General features: G+C 42.6%; 2 protein-coding genes and 1 long non-coding RNA gene across 6 annotated transcripts in view; 1 reads left to right on the top strand and 2 right to left on the bottom strand.

The window, feature by feature from the left end:
- Window positions 1-2242: 2242 nt before the first annotated feature.
- LOC144328997 (uncharacterized) lies at window positions 2243-3106 on the bottom strand. Its single transcript, XR_013394400.1, has 2 exons — window positions 2968-3106; window positions 2243-2937 (listed from the first exon to the last, which is right to left on the bottom strand). It is a non-coding gene; the product is annotated as an uncharacterized LOC144328997 (long non-coding RNA).
- Window positions 2600-15227, top strand: FBXO7 (F-box protein 7). Of its 2 annotated transcripts, none has more exons than XM_028747494.2 (9): window positions 2600-2877; window positions 5042-5351; window positions 6203-6430; window positions 7796-7937; window positions 8792-8875; window positions 10917-11009; window positions 13382-13558; window positions 13880-13917; window positions 14538-15227. In XM_028747494.2, exons 1-9 carry the CDS (start codon window positions 2756-2758, stop codon window positions 14898-14900), a joined length of 1557 nt encoding a protein of 518 aa, XP_028603327.2. In that variant the 5' UTR covers window positions 2600-2755; the 3' UTR covers window positions 14901-15227. The 2 variants fall into 2 exon arrangements, with proteins under 2 accessions (XP_028603327.2, XP_077791138.1); XM_077935012.1 differs by lacking the exon at window positions 2600-2877 and adding an exon at window positions 2963-3107.
- Window positions 15228-15431: 204 nt separating this feature from the next.
- SYN3 (synapsin III) overlaps window positions 15432-18944 on the bottom strand; it is a 173442-nt gene continuing 169929 nt past the window's right edge. For all 3 annotated transcript variants that reach the window (XM_028747496.2, XM_028747495.2, XM_028747497.2), the window contains one exon: window positions 15432-18793. In XM_028747496.2, coding sequence (XP_028603329.2) covers window positions 18661-18793 — 133 coding nt within the window. In that variant the 3' untranslated portion in view covers window positions 15432-18660. The remainder of the gene's footprint in view (window positions 18794-18944) is intronic.

Below are 18944 nucleotides of genomic sequence, written 5' to 3'. Positions count from 1 at the left end.
GACTATGGAGATGTAAGCAATAGATTAGGGAAGGTTTCAGTGTCCCTCAAAACTATACCCAACTTGCTCTTATGAGGACAAATGGTTAGGGCTCCACCAGATTTGTTTACTGAGCATGCATCTTGAAAAGGTTACACTAAGGTAGATCCACATGATACATTTAAAGCACATCCAATGCACATTTAAAGCAGTCTTCCCCCAAGACTCCTGGGAACTGTAGTTTAAGTGTGCTGGGAACTGTAGCACTGTGAGGGGAAAAGCCGAAGTTCCCAATATACTTTGGAGAAAGCCATGTGCTTTAAATGTATGCTGTAGAATGGCCCTATGTTTGGTCATTATTGAGCATTCAGTCATATTTGTCTGTTTGTTATATGACAATGAGCATTCATTCTGATTTGCTTGTTAGCTTCTCATTTTTCAGGGCCTATCCTGTCACTTTCCTAACCATATAAAGACTGTGGCTTAAAAAAAACACTGGGATTTGTTGTGATAGGACTACAGAATGTTCTAATCCACTTTAATTGCACAAACCTAAATTTCCAGTATGTGCTTGAATTCCTCCTGCAAAAGAGTGACACCCTGAGGCACTCCCATGTCCCTCTTTCTGCACATTTGGAGTTGACCCCCACTCTTTTCATTATCTTTTTTAAATTTTAATTAAAGATTTTCTTGGTTTACAAAAGTACACGCCTTGTCTCTTTTTTTCAGGTTGTATAGTCTTTCTTACAGATCAGTTACATTTGTTATGAGACATTAGTGTTGAGTACAGTATAAGGTTGGGGAAAAAGTCTCACAACAGATATGCAAAATAACTAAACAGGTATTAGAGCTCACCCAATTACTGGCCCTACTGAACATTTGCCAAGATCATAATCACTCACATTATACAAAGCTTACCGGTATAACCCACCTGCTCTCAGTAGCCGGAAGCCTCATAGCCAGACACTGGAGAAACCTGTCAGGAGTAAACATGGACCAGTGGTACCAGATCCCCCCACCTTTTAAGGTGCAAATCTACTGCAGGCACATTTCCTTTGGCCCAGTGGTGACTCAGATGTCTTAACAAAAGATCTCTGGACAGAGTGTTAAAGGAGTTTACACAGTGATAGTGTTTTGAGTACTTTGGGGATGGGGGGAATCAAGAGACATTTTGATTTCCATTGTGTTAGTAAGCCCCCTTGCCCCACCTGGAAGTACCGGTAAACATTAAAATTTTTCTGTTCCAAGATGAGAGGATGCTCATCAATAAACAGCTAAATCCCTTTGTATTGAGAAAATGTTACATGTAAATGCTAACAAACTGATGGTCTACAAACCACATTTCTCAATTAAAAGAGCTGCTTGTCCATTGAAGAGGAGTTAATTCTGCTCTCTAGAGGGTTTTGATTGCTCTCATATGCAGTGCGGGTTCAAGTCCAGGAAGTTCTCTCTCTTTTGCCCCTGCTGTGACTCTTGTTCTCCTGCTGGGAGAACATATTGGGGTCATATTCACCTCTTGCCCCTTGTGGGGCTCCAACTCCCTCCTTCTGCTTCCCAATCCCCTGCCCTAGGCAGTGAGCCAGTAGAGGTTGCTGCTGTCATGAATATGTCTGTGGCTCTCCTGGTTACAGTAACCATTGGGTCTGACCCTAGGCAATATAACATCTACCAGGGTTTCCCAAACTTGGGTTGCCAGCTGTTTTTTGGACTACAACTCCCACCATCTCTAGCTAGCAGGATTAGTGGTCAGGGATGATGGGAACTGTAGTCCACAAGGGAGACCCAAGTCTGGGAAACCCTGTGTGGTCGACTGAGATGACTGTGAACTGATGAGGCCCTGTCTGCACTATCCATTTAAAGCAATTTCATGCCACTTTTAAGTGATGCCTTCCTGCAAGGAATCCTGGGAAGTGTAGATCCTCACAGAGCTAGAATTCTGTGAGTTCCATGGGAAGCGGTGGAAAACAGCTTTAAATGTACAGTGGTACCTCGGGTTACAGACACTTCAGGTTACAGACTCCGCTAACCCAGAAATAGTACCTTGGGTTAAGAACTTTGCTTCAGGATAAGAACAGAAATCGCACAGTGGCGGCAGGAGGTCCCATTAGCTAAAGTGGTACCTCAGGTTAAGAACAGACCTCCAGAACGAATTAAGTTCTTAACCCAAGGTACCACTGAATAGTGCAGATGGGGCTTCGAAAAGTTCCAGAGGCTCAGCGCTTAAAGCAGATTTGATTGCATTTGAAGATTACTGGAGAGTTGGTTGGTTTTATTTTATTTTTTAATATTTGAGTTTATATACAAATATAAAAGTTCCGTATAAATGGATGCACAGCTTAAAACCCTCTTCAATGTATTGCACATGTGCAGCCGCCAGGGAACTGCACACAAGTGCTTGAAAGTAAGAGCTAAGAATACAGATGTTATCGATCGACGGGAAGGCAGACTTTCCCTATGCCCTGTTACTGAGGCAGGGCAAACTGGTGTTCCGAAGAAAACCGAGTAGTCGATGGAGCATCGTTGGCTTCCGGGGTCGTTCGACTGCCGCGGCTGGCGAGGCCGGGAAGGCCAAGGGGCGGGCCCTCGCGGCGTCTCGGGGGCGGGGCGGCGGGCGAAGGAGGCGGCGCTTCAACCAACCAAAACCACGAACAACAACAACGGCACCCAGAAGCCCCCGCGCCCGCAGTGGCTTCTTCCTACGTCGCTGCCGCCGTCGCCGCTGCTGAGGGCCCTGGTTCGTCTCCTTCTGGGAGGCGGCGGGGAAAGGCTCGCCGCCATGAAGCTCCGCGTGCGGATGCTGAAGCGAACGGTTCTGCTGGAGTTGCCAGGGGAGGAGCCAACTCTGGGGGACCTGCGCGCGCACATCTGCCAGACGCTCTTGCCCTCTTGCGGTTACAGGTAACGTGTGAACGGTGGCGGGGAGGTGTGTGTGAGGGAGTAGACGCGCGAGCGAGGAGCCTCGCGGGCAGGAGTAGCTTTCGCGGCCGCCTTTGCTGGGCTCCCTCGAAGTCACCTGTGGGCCCAGGGGAGGAGGACGGCGGCTAGAAACGGGGAAGAGCAGCTTCTTTGCGGCCGGGAAAGTCCTGGGTTCCCCCATTTCTTGGCATGGTGAAGGCGTCTAATTTGGGGTACATAAGGCATATTTATCTTGCTTTAAAACTCTGGCGCGCTGCGCTGCTTACAGAAGAACGAAAAAATTGTCCAATGCGATGGCAAAGAGTGGAGGCTGTATATCTATTTGTCAAAAGGAGGCTAACAACGTGTGCTTGTGTGTCTATGTCTATGTATATATACAGTATATATATGTGTATATGTATATGTATATGTATATGTAGTACACCCTGTCAGACTTTTTGGGAGTCATGTATAGATGCAGGAATAAAATAATGGGTGAGAGTTTCCATTCACTTCTCTCTTCGATTGGCTTTACCTTTATCACAAATCAGACCCAAACTGAAGGCCCATAATGCAAGGCCCCTGTGCTGCTTCACCTTCCTTCCCTTATAGAACTTTTAATCGCTTGTCTTTCTTCTCTTATCTGCTCTAAGTTTATGTGAGTTATAACCACTTTTAACTGTTCGTTTTTATCCCTCTCCTCTTCTAAGTCTTACGTGCTTTCTTTTATTCACATGTTTGTATCTTATGCTGGTCTGCGACTGTAATAGTTTTTTGTTGTTGTTGTTGAAAAATGAGGCCTTGCAGAGCTGTTTGGCACATGTGAAACTGAAAGCCAAGAGCACAGTTTCGTTTACAGCAGAAATAACAACACTATCGCTGCTTATTACTGTGTGTGTGCAAGTGAATGATAAGCGAAACAGCTGTGGCTCCTGGAGGTGGAATATTGCAGGCAGCTGGCTTTGAGAGAACTTGGTTGCTATACATTTAAAGTACTGTATAAATTGAATTAGAAGACAGAACTGTTACATTTGCTACAGCTGTGTTATTAACAAAACATGCATTGCTGATTCCTTCCACCATTATTTCGGAACAAATAATTTACCTGCTGCAGTTACTAATGAACTGTGGTTGATTCTAAAGTGAAAGTGGAAGTTCTCTGTCACCTGTTTTTGCATGTAGAGGGAGAATGTGTGACCCTGAGGCTCACTGACTTGTTCACAACTCCCCAAACCATGGCTCTGGTTCACTTCCCACCCATCAGGTGTTCAGTGGAGAGCAGTTGTGCAACTGAAGCACATTCCCTTGCAGGAAGGAAACAGAGGGGTATATGTCTCAGCAGAGAGGTAGTTCTGTGTTCCTTGCAAACATGCAAAAAGCAACCCACACGTTGCACAGTGGCATACATGCCATTTTCAGGATACACTTGCATTGTGTTAGAGACTTTGAATAGCCTTAAAGCAAGGCTTGCAGTTTCAGCAAACAGTGATGTTTATATCTGGAATTAGGGAGTTATTTTTGTCTTCTGCACAGTCTGGATAATTCAAAGGTGTTGGAGAACCTTTTCCTAAAAAATTAACTTCAAAAAAAAGTGAAGATAATGGAAGGTGACATCTTTAATTCTTAGTAATTATTCTCAATATTTGTCTCTGTTTCCATAGGGAATAATTAGCATATGTGAATCTGTGTAAGAAGGGTGTGTGATTCTGTTTGGGTCTGGAATGTAGTCCCCCATGACCTTGGGCTACTCTCAGCTTAACCTGCCTCACAGGGTACTTGTGATGAAAAAAATGGGGAGGAAGAGAACTGTATGTCATCATGAGCTCCTTGGAGCAAAGGTGGGATGTAAACATAAAAATCAAATAGCTTTCTACTGGTCTAATATGATCCTCTATCTGGAAAAGCTTCACTCCAGGGTGTCTGGTCCCATCCATATGGGATGCTTATGACCATATGCATGCTGGCAAAGGGCTACAGTAACCATAACAGACATGGGAGAAACAACATGACACAGGTTTCACACATGATCTGCTGTTTGCATTGTGGTGGTGATGTAGCTGATAGAGTTGGGTATTTAGAAATAGCCTGGTTTGCAAAATGGTGTGTATGCCTCAATACATGTTCCTCATACAGTTAATTTTTTGTTTCTTGTTTTGTTTTTTTGCAGTTCTGATTCCAAGGTTGTAATAACCTTGAACAAGAAAGACTCCCTCACAGGAGAGCAGGAAACCCTAACATCGTTGGGGGTTGTTTCAGGAGACTTGATATGTTTGGTTTTAGAAGAGGCTGATGCTGCACCCAGATTACCTGCATCTGTTTCCTCATCTGTGCATCCATCACAGAATCATGAATCATCATCATCATCATCTACTTCAGATCCATGCCAAAGCCAGCCCAGGAGCCCAGATAATGAAAAAAGCAACAGGCACGTAGCAGACCATAAAGTCCAAGACGATGTCCAAATGAGTGACAGTACGGTAAGTCCATAGGAACTAAAGACGCTCTCACTTAATATATTTTTTTAAAAAATAAATGCTGTGTCTTGTGTGAAAAGAATAGAGGAGAAATGTGTAGCAGCTTAAACCACATTAGAGATACCACCTGTGTTCTGGAAAGCCACCCATTATTAATTTTTCTCTTGGTCAGTTCCCACAACTGGGTATACATACATCATTTTATTTGTATGCTGCCTTTCCAGAGTTAAAGCCATGCTCAAGGCTGCTTATAACATGAAAAATGTGACATAACTGCAAACATAACAAGAGAAGTCATAAACTTCTCAATAAATAAATATCACCAAATAAAACATCAAAAATTGTACAACAAAGTTGAACCAAAGATACAAAAAAAATTATTCTCTATAACAGCAACAGCTCTCCTCCCAGCAATGCCCCCCCCAAATAATACCGCAACCCAATAGTATGTTCAGCAGCCTTTGTTTTTGTAGCCACAGTCAGTCAGGGCCCCACTCTCCCAGGCCAGGCGGAAAAAGGCCAGCAAGGCAGAGGGAGCAGGTCTTCCAGGACTCACAGCAAAGATGATCAATCCCAAATAATGACAGGGCTTCCTGGTCTATAGGGAGGGAGCCTTTGGTTGTTCAAGGTTATTACAAACTTGGTATCAGAACTGCAAGAAAAGCAAAGTTAACTGCATGGGTTACATATTTATACTGAGGCATACACATCATTTTCCAAATACCCAACTGTATTGGCAGCATTACTACCACAAACAGCAGATAGTCTGAAACCTAGATCATGTTGTTTCACTTTCTCCCATGCTTATTATGGCTACTTTTTGAATCCCCTGTTTCTGCTGCTCTCCTTTCAAGGCAGAATCCAGCCAGGAGTTTGCTCCAGAGACTGTCTCAGGTGACCTTTATATTCCTGAAACTGTTGGTTCCTACCCTTCAGAGCCAATGCTTTGCTCTGAAGCTACAGACGGGCAAGTGCCGCACTCACTTCAGACCCTCTACCACGCTGCAGAGTGTACCAGTGCCAACGATGCCTTGATTGTTTTGATACACCTTATCATGATGGAGACGGGTTACATACCTCAAGTAAGCAAAAAAAGTGAAAGACCAGCTTCCTCTGAAACTCAATGGGGAGGAGAGGATAGTAATGTTGCACTGTGCTAGTTGATCCTGGTGGCTTCATCTCCTCTCCCATCTACTGATTAACAGAGGCCACGTTCTCTTGTCCCCATAGTATACCAACTCAGGTTCAAGCCATAGTTTGTGTCTGATGTGTGAGGAACCATGACTTGCATTAGATGCGTCTGTAATGTGAGGAAGTACACATTCGTGAGGGTAACTCCTAATTTACAAACTTGTCTTTCCAGGGAGCTAGCTTGAAGTCTACACTGGGGGCCCTGTGTGCTTGCATATTAGGAGATTTTTGTGGATTTTCTTTTGGGCTGGATACTAGTGAAGATAACTTGCAGGTTATAATTGAGGTTGTAAGGCAGAAAGCATGTGAATATAAGCTTGTGGGTGGAGAGAAAGTGTCTAAAGGGATTTTTGGTTAAGAGCTCTGCCTTCATTAAGCAAAGATTATTGGAACTGGAAAAGTTTTTTTATTATTTTCCGTCCCCATATTTTGCTCCTTTCCATCTAGAAAGCTTGGGGTGGGCAGCACTTCTTTAAAGTAAAGTAATATCCCCTGAAAAATGTAAAATTATCAACATTTTGTTTAAAATATCCTTCCTACATGCAGAATCTTTGAATTTTATTTTAAATGTCTTAATTTTTTATTTGATGCTAGTTGTCTTGGACATGGTTGATGGATGTATAAATATTTATAGTAAACTATGAAATCAAGTCCATGTACCATCACAACAAGTATTATAAACTCTGTACAGTCCCCACATAAGAAACCAAATTGAGAAGTTTCAAAACATCTGTAAAGTAGGTTAAACACAAAATATACTGGCTTTGATTTGATGGAGCCTACTGAATTTTTTGGTATGATGGTTTTAATTTGCATTCAGTTCAATGTCTTGAATTTTTAAAAAAATGTTCTTTGAAAGCCCCCACCCCCGAATATTTGCTTGACAGTCACATGAGAAATCCTTAAAAAAGGTTTTTTTTTAGACTAAATCAACATGCGAGACGGTTAGACTTATGTGAGACCATTGGAATTGGTGGATTTAGATGTGTCTTGCTGTCTGTCTAAATTTAGGCCCTACCTGAGTCCCATCTGTTCCAGTCCTGCTTGGATTGTACAGTACAAGACAGGGCAGTATAAATTGTACTGCTGTGATATCCTGACCCCTGCAGTGTCAACTACAAACATTGCTGAATTCAAACGTTCAGAATAAAAGTCTCTGGCCTAGTCAGTCTCTAGTTTTATGGAAATATCACTTTTCAGGAAGAGAGGAGGGTGGGGACTGTCACAGTAACTGTTTCCCCCCCCTCCATTTCCAGGGGACGGAAGCAAAGGCAACATCAATGCCTGAGAACTGGAGAAGCAAAGGTGTCTATAAGCTGCAGTATACCCACCCCCTCTGTGAAAATGGCTTTGCTGCACTTACTTGTGTGACTTTGGGGAACCTTATTGTTGTCAATGGTAAGAGTGTTCTTGAAAATACTTTGGTTGAAAGCTACCTTGTGACTATCGCTCTTTGCCTCTCAAGTTTCTTCCAATGCTAGCAGAAGCCTGAAATGAGCTTCCATTGAGTCTGAATATTTTCTGCTATGGCATCAGCACCTGTGGGCTATCAAGCACAACCAAGGTGCTTTTCTGTATTGAAATACAGGACATCTTAAATAAATGTTAGTGTAACTTTACCTCTGGAATGGGAATTGGATATTTTTATTAAGATATGTGACTCACTTCTGAGCTAGTGAATTCTCATTGGTATAGTAATGCAACTATTCAGTATAATTCTATAATAGAAAAGCTGACTTGTACAGATGCTGCTGACTATGTCCATTTCTGCTGGCACTAAGTGCTTCTAGCAAGTGCCTCTTTTACAGTAATTTGTTTGGTGTAAACTAAAATAATCAGTTAAGCATAAATAAGTTATCAAATCATCCCCACAACAGAAAATGAAGCTGGGCTGCATCTTCAGTACTTGTTCCAGTACATAACAGAGCCTCTGCTTCCCAATAAATCAAACCGTTTTGCTGTTTCCTTTCCTTTTACCATTTTAGTCGTCTTGATTATACATGCCATATTCCAAAATCTCAAACTATTCATCAACAGATTAATATTTTTCCATTTCATGGATCTGACTTGCAGTCAATAAATGAAAAATTTCAGTGTCATTGAATTCCAATGGACCTTTAACATAAGCAGATAGAGCAAAGATTGGATTCAGAATAAGGCTTTCTTTGGCAACTAAATGTTGATTCTTATTTTGAGGATGATCCTCCCCCCCCCCCATTATGTTTTCTCATTGTCCTCTTTGTCTCTTGCAGTAATGTTAAAGATTGCTGATGACATCAAAAGTGTGAAGAGGCTGCAGCTTTTGCCAACATCATTCATTTGTTTTGAGAACTCGGGTACTTTTTATATATAACTTTTCAATACATAATTTAATGTGCTCCTGACTTTCAGGTGGTCAGTCTTGGTCTTCGGTGAAATGAAGCATTAATGGGCTTGGGCAAATTTGACAGATGAGTGGGGAATGCCTGCCGAAGCAGGGCAGCAGATGTCTTCCAAGTTTGAAACTGTGTTGTCTTTTCACAGTTTGCTGAAACTGTGTTTGAGATTCCAGAAGACCTTGTGGGCTCCTGGCAGATTTTGAGGTCCCTGAAAGATGATACCACAAAGAAAATGATAATTGGCTGCCAGTTGTGCAGAAAAGATTCCTTGTGTGTTGCAAGCAGGGGGAACTGGCAACTGCTTGCCACAAAACCTTTCTGAGCATGCAGTGGAATATAATCCTTTATTAATGATGTCATCCACTATAATTATCAAGTTAGTCAAGAAATGGCAAGTTGTCTGTAGCAGGCAATCCTTTCATATTCCTCAAATATTTTAGTGTAGGGCAATGACCCCCCCCTCCCGGCTAACCTCATAAATTTGAGGATTTAAAAGGTGAAACACAGTACAGTGGACGCTCGGGTTGCAAACGTGGTCCGTTTGCAACCCAAAGTGGCACGTCTGTGCACGCGCGGGTTGCGATTTAGCGCTTCTGCGCATGCGCGACCCCCAAACCTGGAAGTAACCCGTTCTAGTACTTCCGGCTTTAGGCGGGTCTGTAACCCAAAAAAAACGCAACCTGAAGCATCTGTAACCTGAGGTATGACTGTAGTGCTGTTTAAGTCTTCATTGATGCTGAAATGGTGGGTAGGTATATGTGTAAACACCACTTTACAAGCCTAGCTCCTGACATCCATGAGTCTGCAGATAGACCATGCAAATACACATAGGCTTCTGTATATACGCTCTGTATCTTTCCATCTATCCAGGAGACAAACGGGAAATCTTGTACTCATGGCTATGTAGAGACGTAGTCTGTGAAAAGGTGGAGGTTAGGGCTGGAGTGGGTGGTGCAGTGCTGATCTTCCTCTCCTGTCCCACCCTCTGCTACACATTTCTGGAAGGCTGAACTCTGAGCATAACTGGTGTCAATCTAGAAGTCTTCAAGTTGGCCTGCTAGCTTGGTTTAGTCTTGTGTAATGACGGACATTTGGCCAGCAGAGGGAGTTGCAGCATTGAAACTATGGCAGCGTTTTCACATAGGGCTTCATATAACTAGCTCTTGTCTTAAAATACTCCCTCAGTGTTTATTATTTTATATAACTGCTCTAATGGGTTATAGCAAGTGAAGTCATCCTATTAGCACAGGGGCTTCTGATCAGAGCTGCTTCTTCCTGCATGCCTCTGCACTCCCAGATTTGTTCTGGAAGTTCCCCCAACCCTCTGGAACAGATTTGGGAGGAGCAGAGGCCACATAAAGATAGGGAGAGGAATCCTGTTGTGCAAGCGGAAGTCATTGCACTGATGGGACGCCTTCATTGCATACAGCTCCGTATATTCTACCCTCCCCTCCAATGGCAGGGACTACCTTGAATTTGTAGTCAAAGCAGACTCTTTTCACCTAGATGCGCTACTGCAGGGGTAGCTAATGTTAGCCAACAATATATGGGGAGCGCTAACTCCCACCACCCCCAGCCAGCATGGCCAGTGGTCAGGAGTGATGGGAGTTGTAGTCCAGCAACATCTGAAGGGTACCATGTTAGCTACCCTTGCTCTATAATCATTCAACCTTGCGAATACTATCCCAGAGAAACATACTGTATTTTTCTGTGTATAACATGCCCCCGTGTATAAGACGCCCCCTGTTTTTGTGGACCCAAAATTAAGAAAATGGGGGGAGATTGTATCTGTGCATAAGATGACTCTCAATTTTAAACATATTTTTAAAAGAAAAAACCTAGTCTTATACATGGAAAAATACGGTAATTGTTGTGGTATATCACATTTGGAACAAGATCAGCTCCTTTTCTGCTTAATTGTTTAAAGGTGACATTTGCTGTAGAAAATAGGGTGAGTAGGAATTTGCAAACCTATGATGTCCAAACTTTTTTTTTTTAGCGAACGTTGCAGGAATATATAAGGATCTTCAGAAGCTATCACGTCTCTTTAAAGATCGGCTGGTGTACCCTCTTTTGGCTTTTACCCGGCAAGGTAAGAAAAGCACTGAAGGAAGCATATTGTGGATCCTTTGTGAAAACAGTGCTTTGTCATAGTGGCTAAAGAGTATATTAAGAGTGCAGTGCCAATTCTCTTTCTCCGACTTCTCCATTAGTTTCCACGTTGCTTTTGGTTATTAAGTGCATAGACCCACCAGCTTGGAACTCACCACTGAGACGCATTGCATACTTCTGGTATGCTAAACTGTCTTTGCCTACAGACTCTGTAGCCTTGTATCTGTAGCCTTGCTTAGGATTCACCCCATCCTCTAATCTCAAGTGATCAAGATGGGTTCCAGCACTGGAAGGATCCAGTTCCTACGAGTGATTGGGTAGCCAGCCTCCAGTTTCAGATTGCTTTCCAGTATTCATAAATCAATATATTTCTTCCCCTCATGGTTGCAGTGAATGACCTACAAAACTGAATAAGTACCAATTGCTAATTTGGGAAATGTTAATAAAATAGATAAAAATCTGAAACTGCCTTTTGAAGTCTGAAAGAGATTCATGTTTCATTTAAGGGGCAAAGACCTCTTCTGTTGAGCCAGCTGGAGAGTCTGTTTCCTCTGTGGCTTGAGAATATACGAAAGTAATAAAAGGCTGGCTTTGATCTGTATCGTTTCTCTCCCCCCACCATCCCTGGACTGTTGAAAAACTATAGAATGCAGCATATTGAGCAGAGCTAATGTCATGTTGTAGTTGCCTGAGATTTAAGTTTCCCAGACCTGGGATGTGGCGCTTGTCCAATGTGTATATTTCTGAGGCCATAGAGGAGTTAGGTGATTAAGACCAAATTAGATGTGATGTTTGGTGTTGCATAGGTGATTTAATTGCAAAACCCCCCCCCCCCCAATGGTGGTCAGTTTGTGTGTGTATGTAGGGGCATGGAGAGAAGAGATGGGCTCTAGGCTTTTGCTTCTGCCATAGTCCTGGTTGGAGCTGGAGCCCCTGCCCCAGCCACACGTGCTATTCCCACAATGGAATTTCCAGTTGTGGCAGAGTGTAAAGCTTCCCTCCCATTCAGCTGCCCCAGTCTGGCTCAGCACCCCTTCCTTTCAGGTCGGCAACTTGGTTTCACATATACAGTGCCAGACGTCAGGCCAAATGTCTCACCTGGTTTGTCCCATAGTGGACAACCATTCACGCTGCCAATTTTTCCCAGAGAAGCTTGATCTCTTTAATATTAGCCGGCCATATGATTACAATGGGAATAGCTGAGAGGTAGAATTATTTTGCTTAAGTGCCACGCCTCCCCCACCCCCGCACACCTGTTTTCTGAATGTGTGTGTGAGATGCCTTAGTGAAGTTCCTTGGCCCAGGCTGTTAGCTGGACCTGATACAGAAACACCACATAGCTTGCCCTGTGATCCTTCACTCCCTTTGGCATATCAGTTTTTGCCTTAGAAATTTAGGTGTCGCTTGTGGTGGTAGAGCTTGTAAGTCGCTTGGACAAATTCCTGACTTCTGTGTTTTGAACTCTAGCCACTAGTAGCATTGAACATGTACAGCTGACCATTGGAGACCCCCCATAGAGGACCAACCGACTGTTGGTCTGCCTTTTTCAGTTGTAACCATCCTGAAAGGTCTTGGAGAGACAGTTTTCCTAGTATTTCTGTTAAGGATACTGATATTAGGGATTGAAACTGAGATCCTCTCCATACAAAATCATGTATTTTACTGGCACTTCACCAGACACCTTAGTGATGGAGTCTAAAGGATGGGCATTAGATGTAGGCTGAATATATTACAGTGGTAATATTAATATTATACAGTTAATATTATACAGTGGTTTAAGAATGATTCGGTTTACAAACTCCGCAAAACCGGAAATAGTGTCCTGGTTTGAGAACTTTACCTCAGTCTAAGAATAGAATCTGAACGATGGAAGGGCACTGGCGGCGGGAGGCCTCATTAGGTTAAGCATGCCTCAGTTTATGAACTGTTTTGGTTTAAGAACGGACTTCTGGAACGGATTCAGTTCGTAAACCGAGGTACCATTGTACTCTGCTTATATTTCATTTGAAGTGGTGGTGCTTTACTGTACTGGCTTGTATTAAGTGGTGGCTTTATTGTCTCTCAGGCACTGTCATCATTTAAAAAATGAGGCCTGTCAACCATTTTGTAGGCCATTACTAAGTCATAAAAGAGGGCATGGTACTGTATTCTTGTTCATTCCCTTGATAAACAATTATTTTCATTTTGAGGTTTTTGTTCTGAAAGCCACTGTTTTCTAGCTGCATTTTAGCAGCAAGCCTTGTATCTGACAGCAGTTCGTGATTGTATAAACCATATTATAATGAACTATATTTTACTACAGCAGCACTCTGGATAATGCCATTTTCTCCACCCCCGTTCTGTCTTAACTAGCTTTGAACCTCCCAGATGTGTTTGGCTTGGTGGTTCTTCCACTGGAACTGAAACTAAGGATTCTCCGACTCCTGGATTTCCGCTCACTTTTATCTTTGTCTGCTGTTTGCCATGACCTCTATGCTGCTTCAAATGATCAACTACTGTGGAGATTTGTGTACCTGCGGGATTTTAGAGGTGAATTCCTACTCACTTCCCCTTATGATGCTTTGAGGTGAAATGGCAGGCTTGATCCCAAACCTAGTTGTATTAAGTGGAGAGCAGCTGGCAAATATAGCTATAACTATTCAAGGAATAGATATTGGATAAAAGGGTGCACCCACCAGAGAGACTTGTGGTATTGTATCTGCTGGAAGGTTTTTAATTTTTTTTAAAAAAATTAATATAAAAAACAGTACCAACTTCCTGAATTAACTGGAGTATGTTTTCTGCTGTACAGAAATGTCTTATGGGATTGCTGTATTAGAAACTGATTTCTAATTTGTGATTTCTGCTTAGATTCTGTTACCAGGCCCCGAGATACAGACTGGAAGGAAGTGAGTGACTCTCTTGATTTTAAAAAATTCTAATACAGTGGTGTCTTTGCTTATGAACTTAATTAGTTCCAGAGGTCTGTTCCTAACCTGAAACCATCCTTAACCTGAGGTACCACTTTAGCTAATGGGGCCTCCCACTGTCCCTGCGCTGCCAGCATGCGATTTCTGTTCTCATCCGGAGGTAAAGTTCTTAACCTGAAGTACTACTTCCGGGTTAGCGGAGTCTGTAACCCGAAGTGTGTGTAAGCTGAGGTACCACTGTACATGTTTTTAAGAATAGGCATAGGCTTAGCTTCTAAGCTAAATAAAAGTGCAATCAGTACAGGATACAAACTTGTACTTGAATACTCAGTTGATGCCAACCTGTATACTATTCTGTGGAATCTGAGTCCTACAATCTCTGGTCTCCTTTTTGGGGGTGGGGGTGGGGGAATTTTATTTAAACAAAAGAAAGAGAGGCCAGCCTAGTTGGACATCTTCCTCTAAACTAGAGGAACACCCTTTGATTTGGGGGCAGTTGTGTTGGGGAGTGTGATACTTTGAATAATGTTTGGACTTAAATGCATATTGTATTTATCATTATAGTAGGTTAAGCCTTTTTCATTTGTTTTTTTCCACAGCTGTACAAGAAAAAATATAAGCAGAAGAAGGAAGCCCTGAGGTGGCGACACATGATGTTTCTACCCCCTCTCCTTCCTGTGCCACTTCATCCTAACTCGATATATCCCAATCCTTTCCTTCCCAATCCTCTTTATCCCCCAATGATCATTGGTGGTGAACATGATGAAAGGCCATCAGCTCCATATATTGCAGACCCGATCCACTCCCTCTTTTCTGGCGCTAGGGAGTTTCCTCAGCTTTCTCCCTTAGATCCATTCCTTACTTTCAGGCAACACATTGATTCACTTCCAGATCCTTGCCCCACACTCCGAGGAAGAGGCAGTCGGGTCCGTCCGATTGATAACCGCCGTGCATTCATATGACTGCAGCTTGGTTTTTAGGGCTTTAAACATACCTGCTCGTGGGTTTGCTTTCACACCGTAGGATATTTCAGCCACAGGGTTCAGGTGTCTGGTTGTTGTTGTTTTTAATTATGGCAGTGCATATGTACTAGGAGATCTTGATTCTGGGGGTTTGGGCTCAACACCATGCAAACGACCAGGGCTGCCTCCCTTGGAACTGGAGAGACTTTTCTGAAAGAACTTTGTGGAAAACTTTCATTCTTTTTGTTACCATCTGCAAACTGCTTCTTAGAAAGCAAAAGGTGGTTGGCTTTAGCTACATCAGATAAAGAGCACTTTAAACACAAAGCATTATGTTGGTCTGGACTGTCTTTTTCTTTAAATAGGTCTATTAAATGAATGTGGTTGTGATTTTCCCTGAATAGCTGGCCTGATTAGATTTCTCTTCCATGAGAGAACTTCCTGTTCTATGCAACATCTGACATATGGAAAGCCCACAGCCCCCAAAATGTATCTGATTTGATTCGCTTTCAGATACCACCTGTTGCTAAGTCTTTTTCTCTCTTTTTTATTACTTGAAAAGCAAACTTGGTGTTCAGGACTTCAATGCACAAACAATACTAGGTAAAAATGTCTTTTTGTTTACACTTGAAAGAATAAAACATTGAACAGTTTCAACTACAGGCAGTTGAATAACATCATGCTACAATGCAACCCAGAAACTAACCATGAGTAAGAAAGAATGCCAAAAACCGACAATAAGACATTGCCTTTGTGCCTTGAATGATTCTTCTACCAGGAAAGAACATTTAAGGGCATTATAAAATAAGATGGCAGAACTGACTCTGTACAGTCAAATGTGGTGAGCACTGTGTACTAGAGGTGAATGAGCCCAAGACTTATTTTCACCAATTGTAAGCAAGGGATATTTGCAAAAATACTTAGTTGTGGCTTGTTCTATATGTTTGCATACACAACTGACAGGAAGTAAAAGATGTAACTGTCCATAGAGCCAGTCAACCTGATTTGTGTTCAAAGAATCCAAGAGTAAAGAGGGGGTATGGCTGGAAAAAAGGATTGGCTGGTAAGGGGGAATTAATTACAGGTGATTGGTTTTTCTTAATCTAATGTTTTCAGCTGATTCAGATGCACTGATTAATAAGCGAATTTACTGTAAAGTCCCAAGTTTCTTTTGTTTGATTGGGTTTAAATAAGGCTTCACATAATGCTGTGTGAGAGAAAGAAAGCATTTTTTTTTTTTTTACTGATTGCAGCTTTAGATACACATCCCCGAATGGTATGATTTCTGGGTGTGTATAGAATGTGTACTCTGTTAAGAATGAGGTTTCTAGTTTAGTTGTATTGCTTTTCACTTCGCTAAGCTTGCTCAAGCAATCGCCCAATTAAGGTTTAGGGATGTCACAGTATTTCCAAGCATTCTGTGTTAAAGGTTAGAAGTGGCCCTTGATACTTGTACAGCTTTGGTGAGGCAGAGTGCTACTGGGTTGTTAAACTTGTGAGCACAGATTTAAACTTAATTTTAGCTTACAATGGGGTAAAGTGCCATAAGCAACTTAAAGTGTTTTCAGTTGGGAACATGCCCAAACCAGTGCTTAAATATAGCAGTATAGTTCTGATGTGCTACCAAACAACAAGTGCCTTCCAGATACACTTCTAAGAGTCTTCTGGTACTGTATAGTGGCAGGTTTCCACCAGGCCCATCTGCAGCTCCATACACTGGGTGTAGAAAAAATAGGAGGGCTTTCTCCTAAGCAATACTATTCCACTGGTGTAGTTTGCCCCCCCCCCCCCTTTTTGGATAAGGTGGCCTGTTGGTGGCCCTCATTTCTATAGCAGCCCTTTCTGCACTGAATAATATGTGAATTATTGTATCGTTTTGAGGTAGGTTAAAATGCAGTAACTTGCTTGCAATGGATCTTAACACTCCCTTGTAGCGGTGCAGGAAAAGCCCCGCGCTAGCAATCTCCAGAGGACAAGACTGTTCTGATTTCGGCTTCTGTATTCATAAAAATTTTGAGGTCAAAAGGTCCAAGCAGCTCAGTCAAGGGATAGAATAGTCAGAGTTATATTGCTGTGCTTCATGACATTGCAAAGTTGGAGTTAAACATGGCTTTGTTGGAAAGACATTTTGAAGAAAATAAAAGCCTTTGAGATCAGGTCATTATGAACATTGAGCCCAGCATAACATGGGCTAGTGCTGTGCCTAACGAGACAACACAAAACCTTCTTTTATAAACAGCAAGTTTCTGGATCGTAGCCATTAGTATTTCCAAATGCTGAATTATTCTTCAAAGTCTCAATGCAATCCAGATTGCTGTTAAAATTAAAATGCTTGTGATGTCTGTTGCTTTGTTTAGTGTTTCCCCAATGTAATGTGATGCACCATATGGCAGATTTTGCAGAGTGCATGAAAAGTAGCACCGGGACTGAGATCTGTGGGCTTGGCTATTAGTAATGCTCTGCAGGAGAATTGCATATTCAGCTTGTTTTAAAACTGAGTGAGCCACACGTTGGGATTAGTGAGCTGGGTGCATGGTGTGACTTCATGCAACTTCAATCTAATTTAGAGTGCTGAAATGGGAAGTGATCTACTTCATGATAGCCACATCATAGAACTCAGTTGTTGTAGTTACAGGAATGACTATTCCAGGTGTGGTTCAAAGATTTCCAATTGCTCCCTATCTTAAAATACATTATGAGAAGCTTGCAATGCTAATATGCTATGTCCACGGATGTGTTGGATCTCCCATCCAAAGGTTTGACAGCCATTAAATTACAGATGGCTGTCAACCACTTTAGCAGGGCCCTGAAAATTGCTCTGCCTCTTTTTAATAATGTGTTTGGGACATGGTTAACAATTCTGTAAGGTTTGTTTTTTAAAAAATCTGCCAGCCAAGAAGATTTCACTTCTGTGTCAAAAAAAGCTTGCTTTGCAATAATATATAAAAATTATACACTGAAAAGTTATCACTTTTGGGCGTGGAGCGATGGTTCTGGTTCCATTGGAGTTTATGTAGGAAAGCTTGTTGCATAGCAGAGGTTCTTTAAAAAAAAAGTCAGTGCTGTGAGCCTTCAAATTGATTAAACTAAAACACTGGTGCTTAAGGTGCTGTGAAAAGGACACCCAGAAAGACAGCTTTAAGGGATTCTGTTTGCAGAATCTGAACTTGTATGCACACACAGCGCCATTCGTAAGGTGAATGAACAGCAGCAGTTCACCCCACCTGCCACAGGCTCTCATCCATACATATGTCTGCTCGGAAGCCTGTGGCTGAAGGTCCATGTTCAGACCTTGGCCTAAATGTGGATGCTAAGGGGTGGGAGTAGGGGGAGGAATCAGCAAAAAGGGTGGCAGAGAAAAGGACAACAGTGCCATTATTAATACTGCCTCCAATGGAATGTGGCTCTTGATGAAAAAAAATATTCCTCACTCCTAGCCTAAATAGCAGTTTTAGAAGTTTGAAGAACTTCACATGTACTGCCAGATATGTAGCCTTTACTCCTCAAACCTGAGCTAGGGAGTGAAGAATGTGCATAGCAGGCCTTTGTTCTGATGTTATAGGGAATGGATGCAGGCGGGAGGGGGGCCTGGAGTATGGGTGGGCGCACAAGACCCCCCCTTTTTTTGCTGTCCATGTGAATAGGTTTTACAAGAAACTACTCTAGATGCTCCTGGGAAATTTCAAGGTAAACACAGAAAAGAATGAATCCGCAAAAGTAACTCTCCCCCCCCCCATTGCTCTCACTTGATGTGCAGAGATTAATCGGAAAAGAGGCTAGCAAACGACTTCCTCAGGTTGCGGATGGTTTCAGCTTTTGCCTCGTCTTCATTGGCTATTCCCCGCTGTGAGGATTCTGAGAGGCTGAAAGTGTTTGTCAGGGACTGTGACTTGCTGAAAGAGAGAGGGGGTGGGTTAAAGAGAAAAATGAAGATATGGCCAATTCTCCCACAAGAGCAAACGGGAGAGGGCTGAAAGCTAGACATTTAGGCAGCTATGGAGGCTCCAGGGCCCAGCAGGCTTGAGTTTCAACCCTTGCCCTTCT

The sequence above is a fragment of the Podarcis muralis genome, chromosome 10 (genome assembly GCF_964188315.1).
Source record: "Podarcis muralis chromosome 10, rPodMur119.hap1.1, whole genome shotgun sequence".
In the NCBI taxonomy this organism is placed as follows: Eukaryota; Metazoa; Chordata; class Lepidosauria; order Squamata; family Lacertidae; genus Podarcis; species Podarcis muralis.
This window is presented reverse-complemented; position numbering and strand designations above follow the sequence as displayed.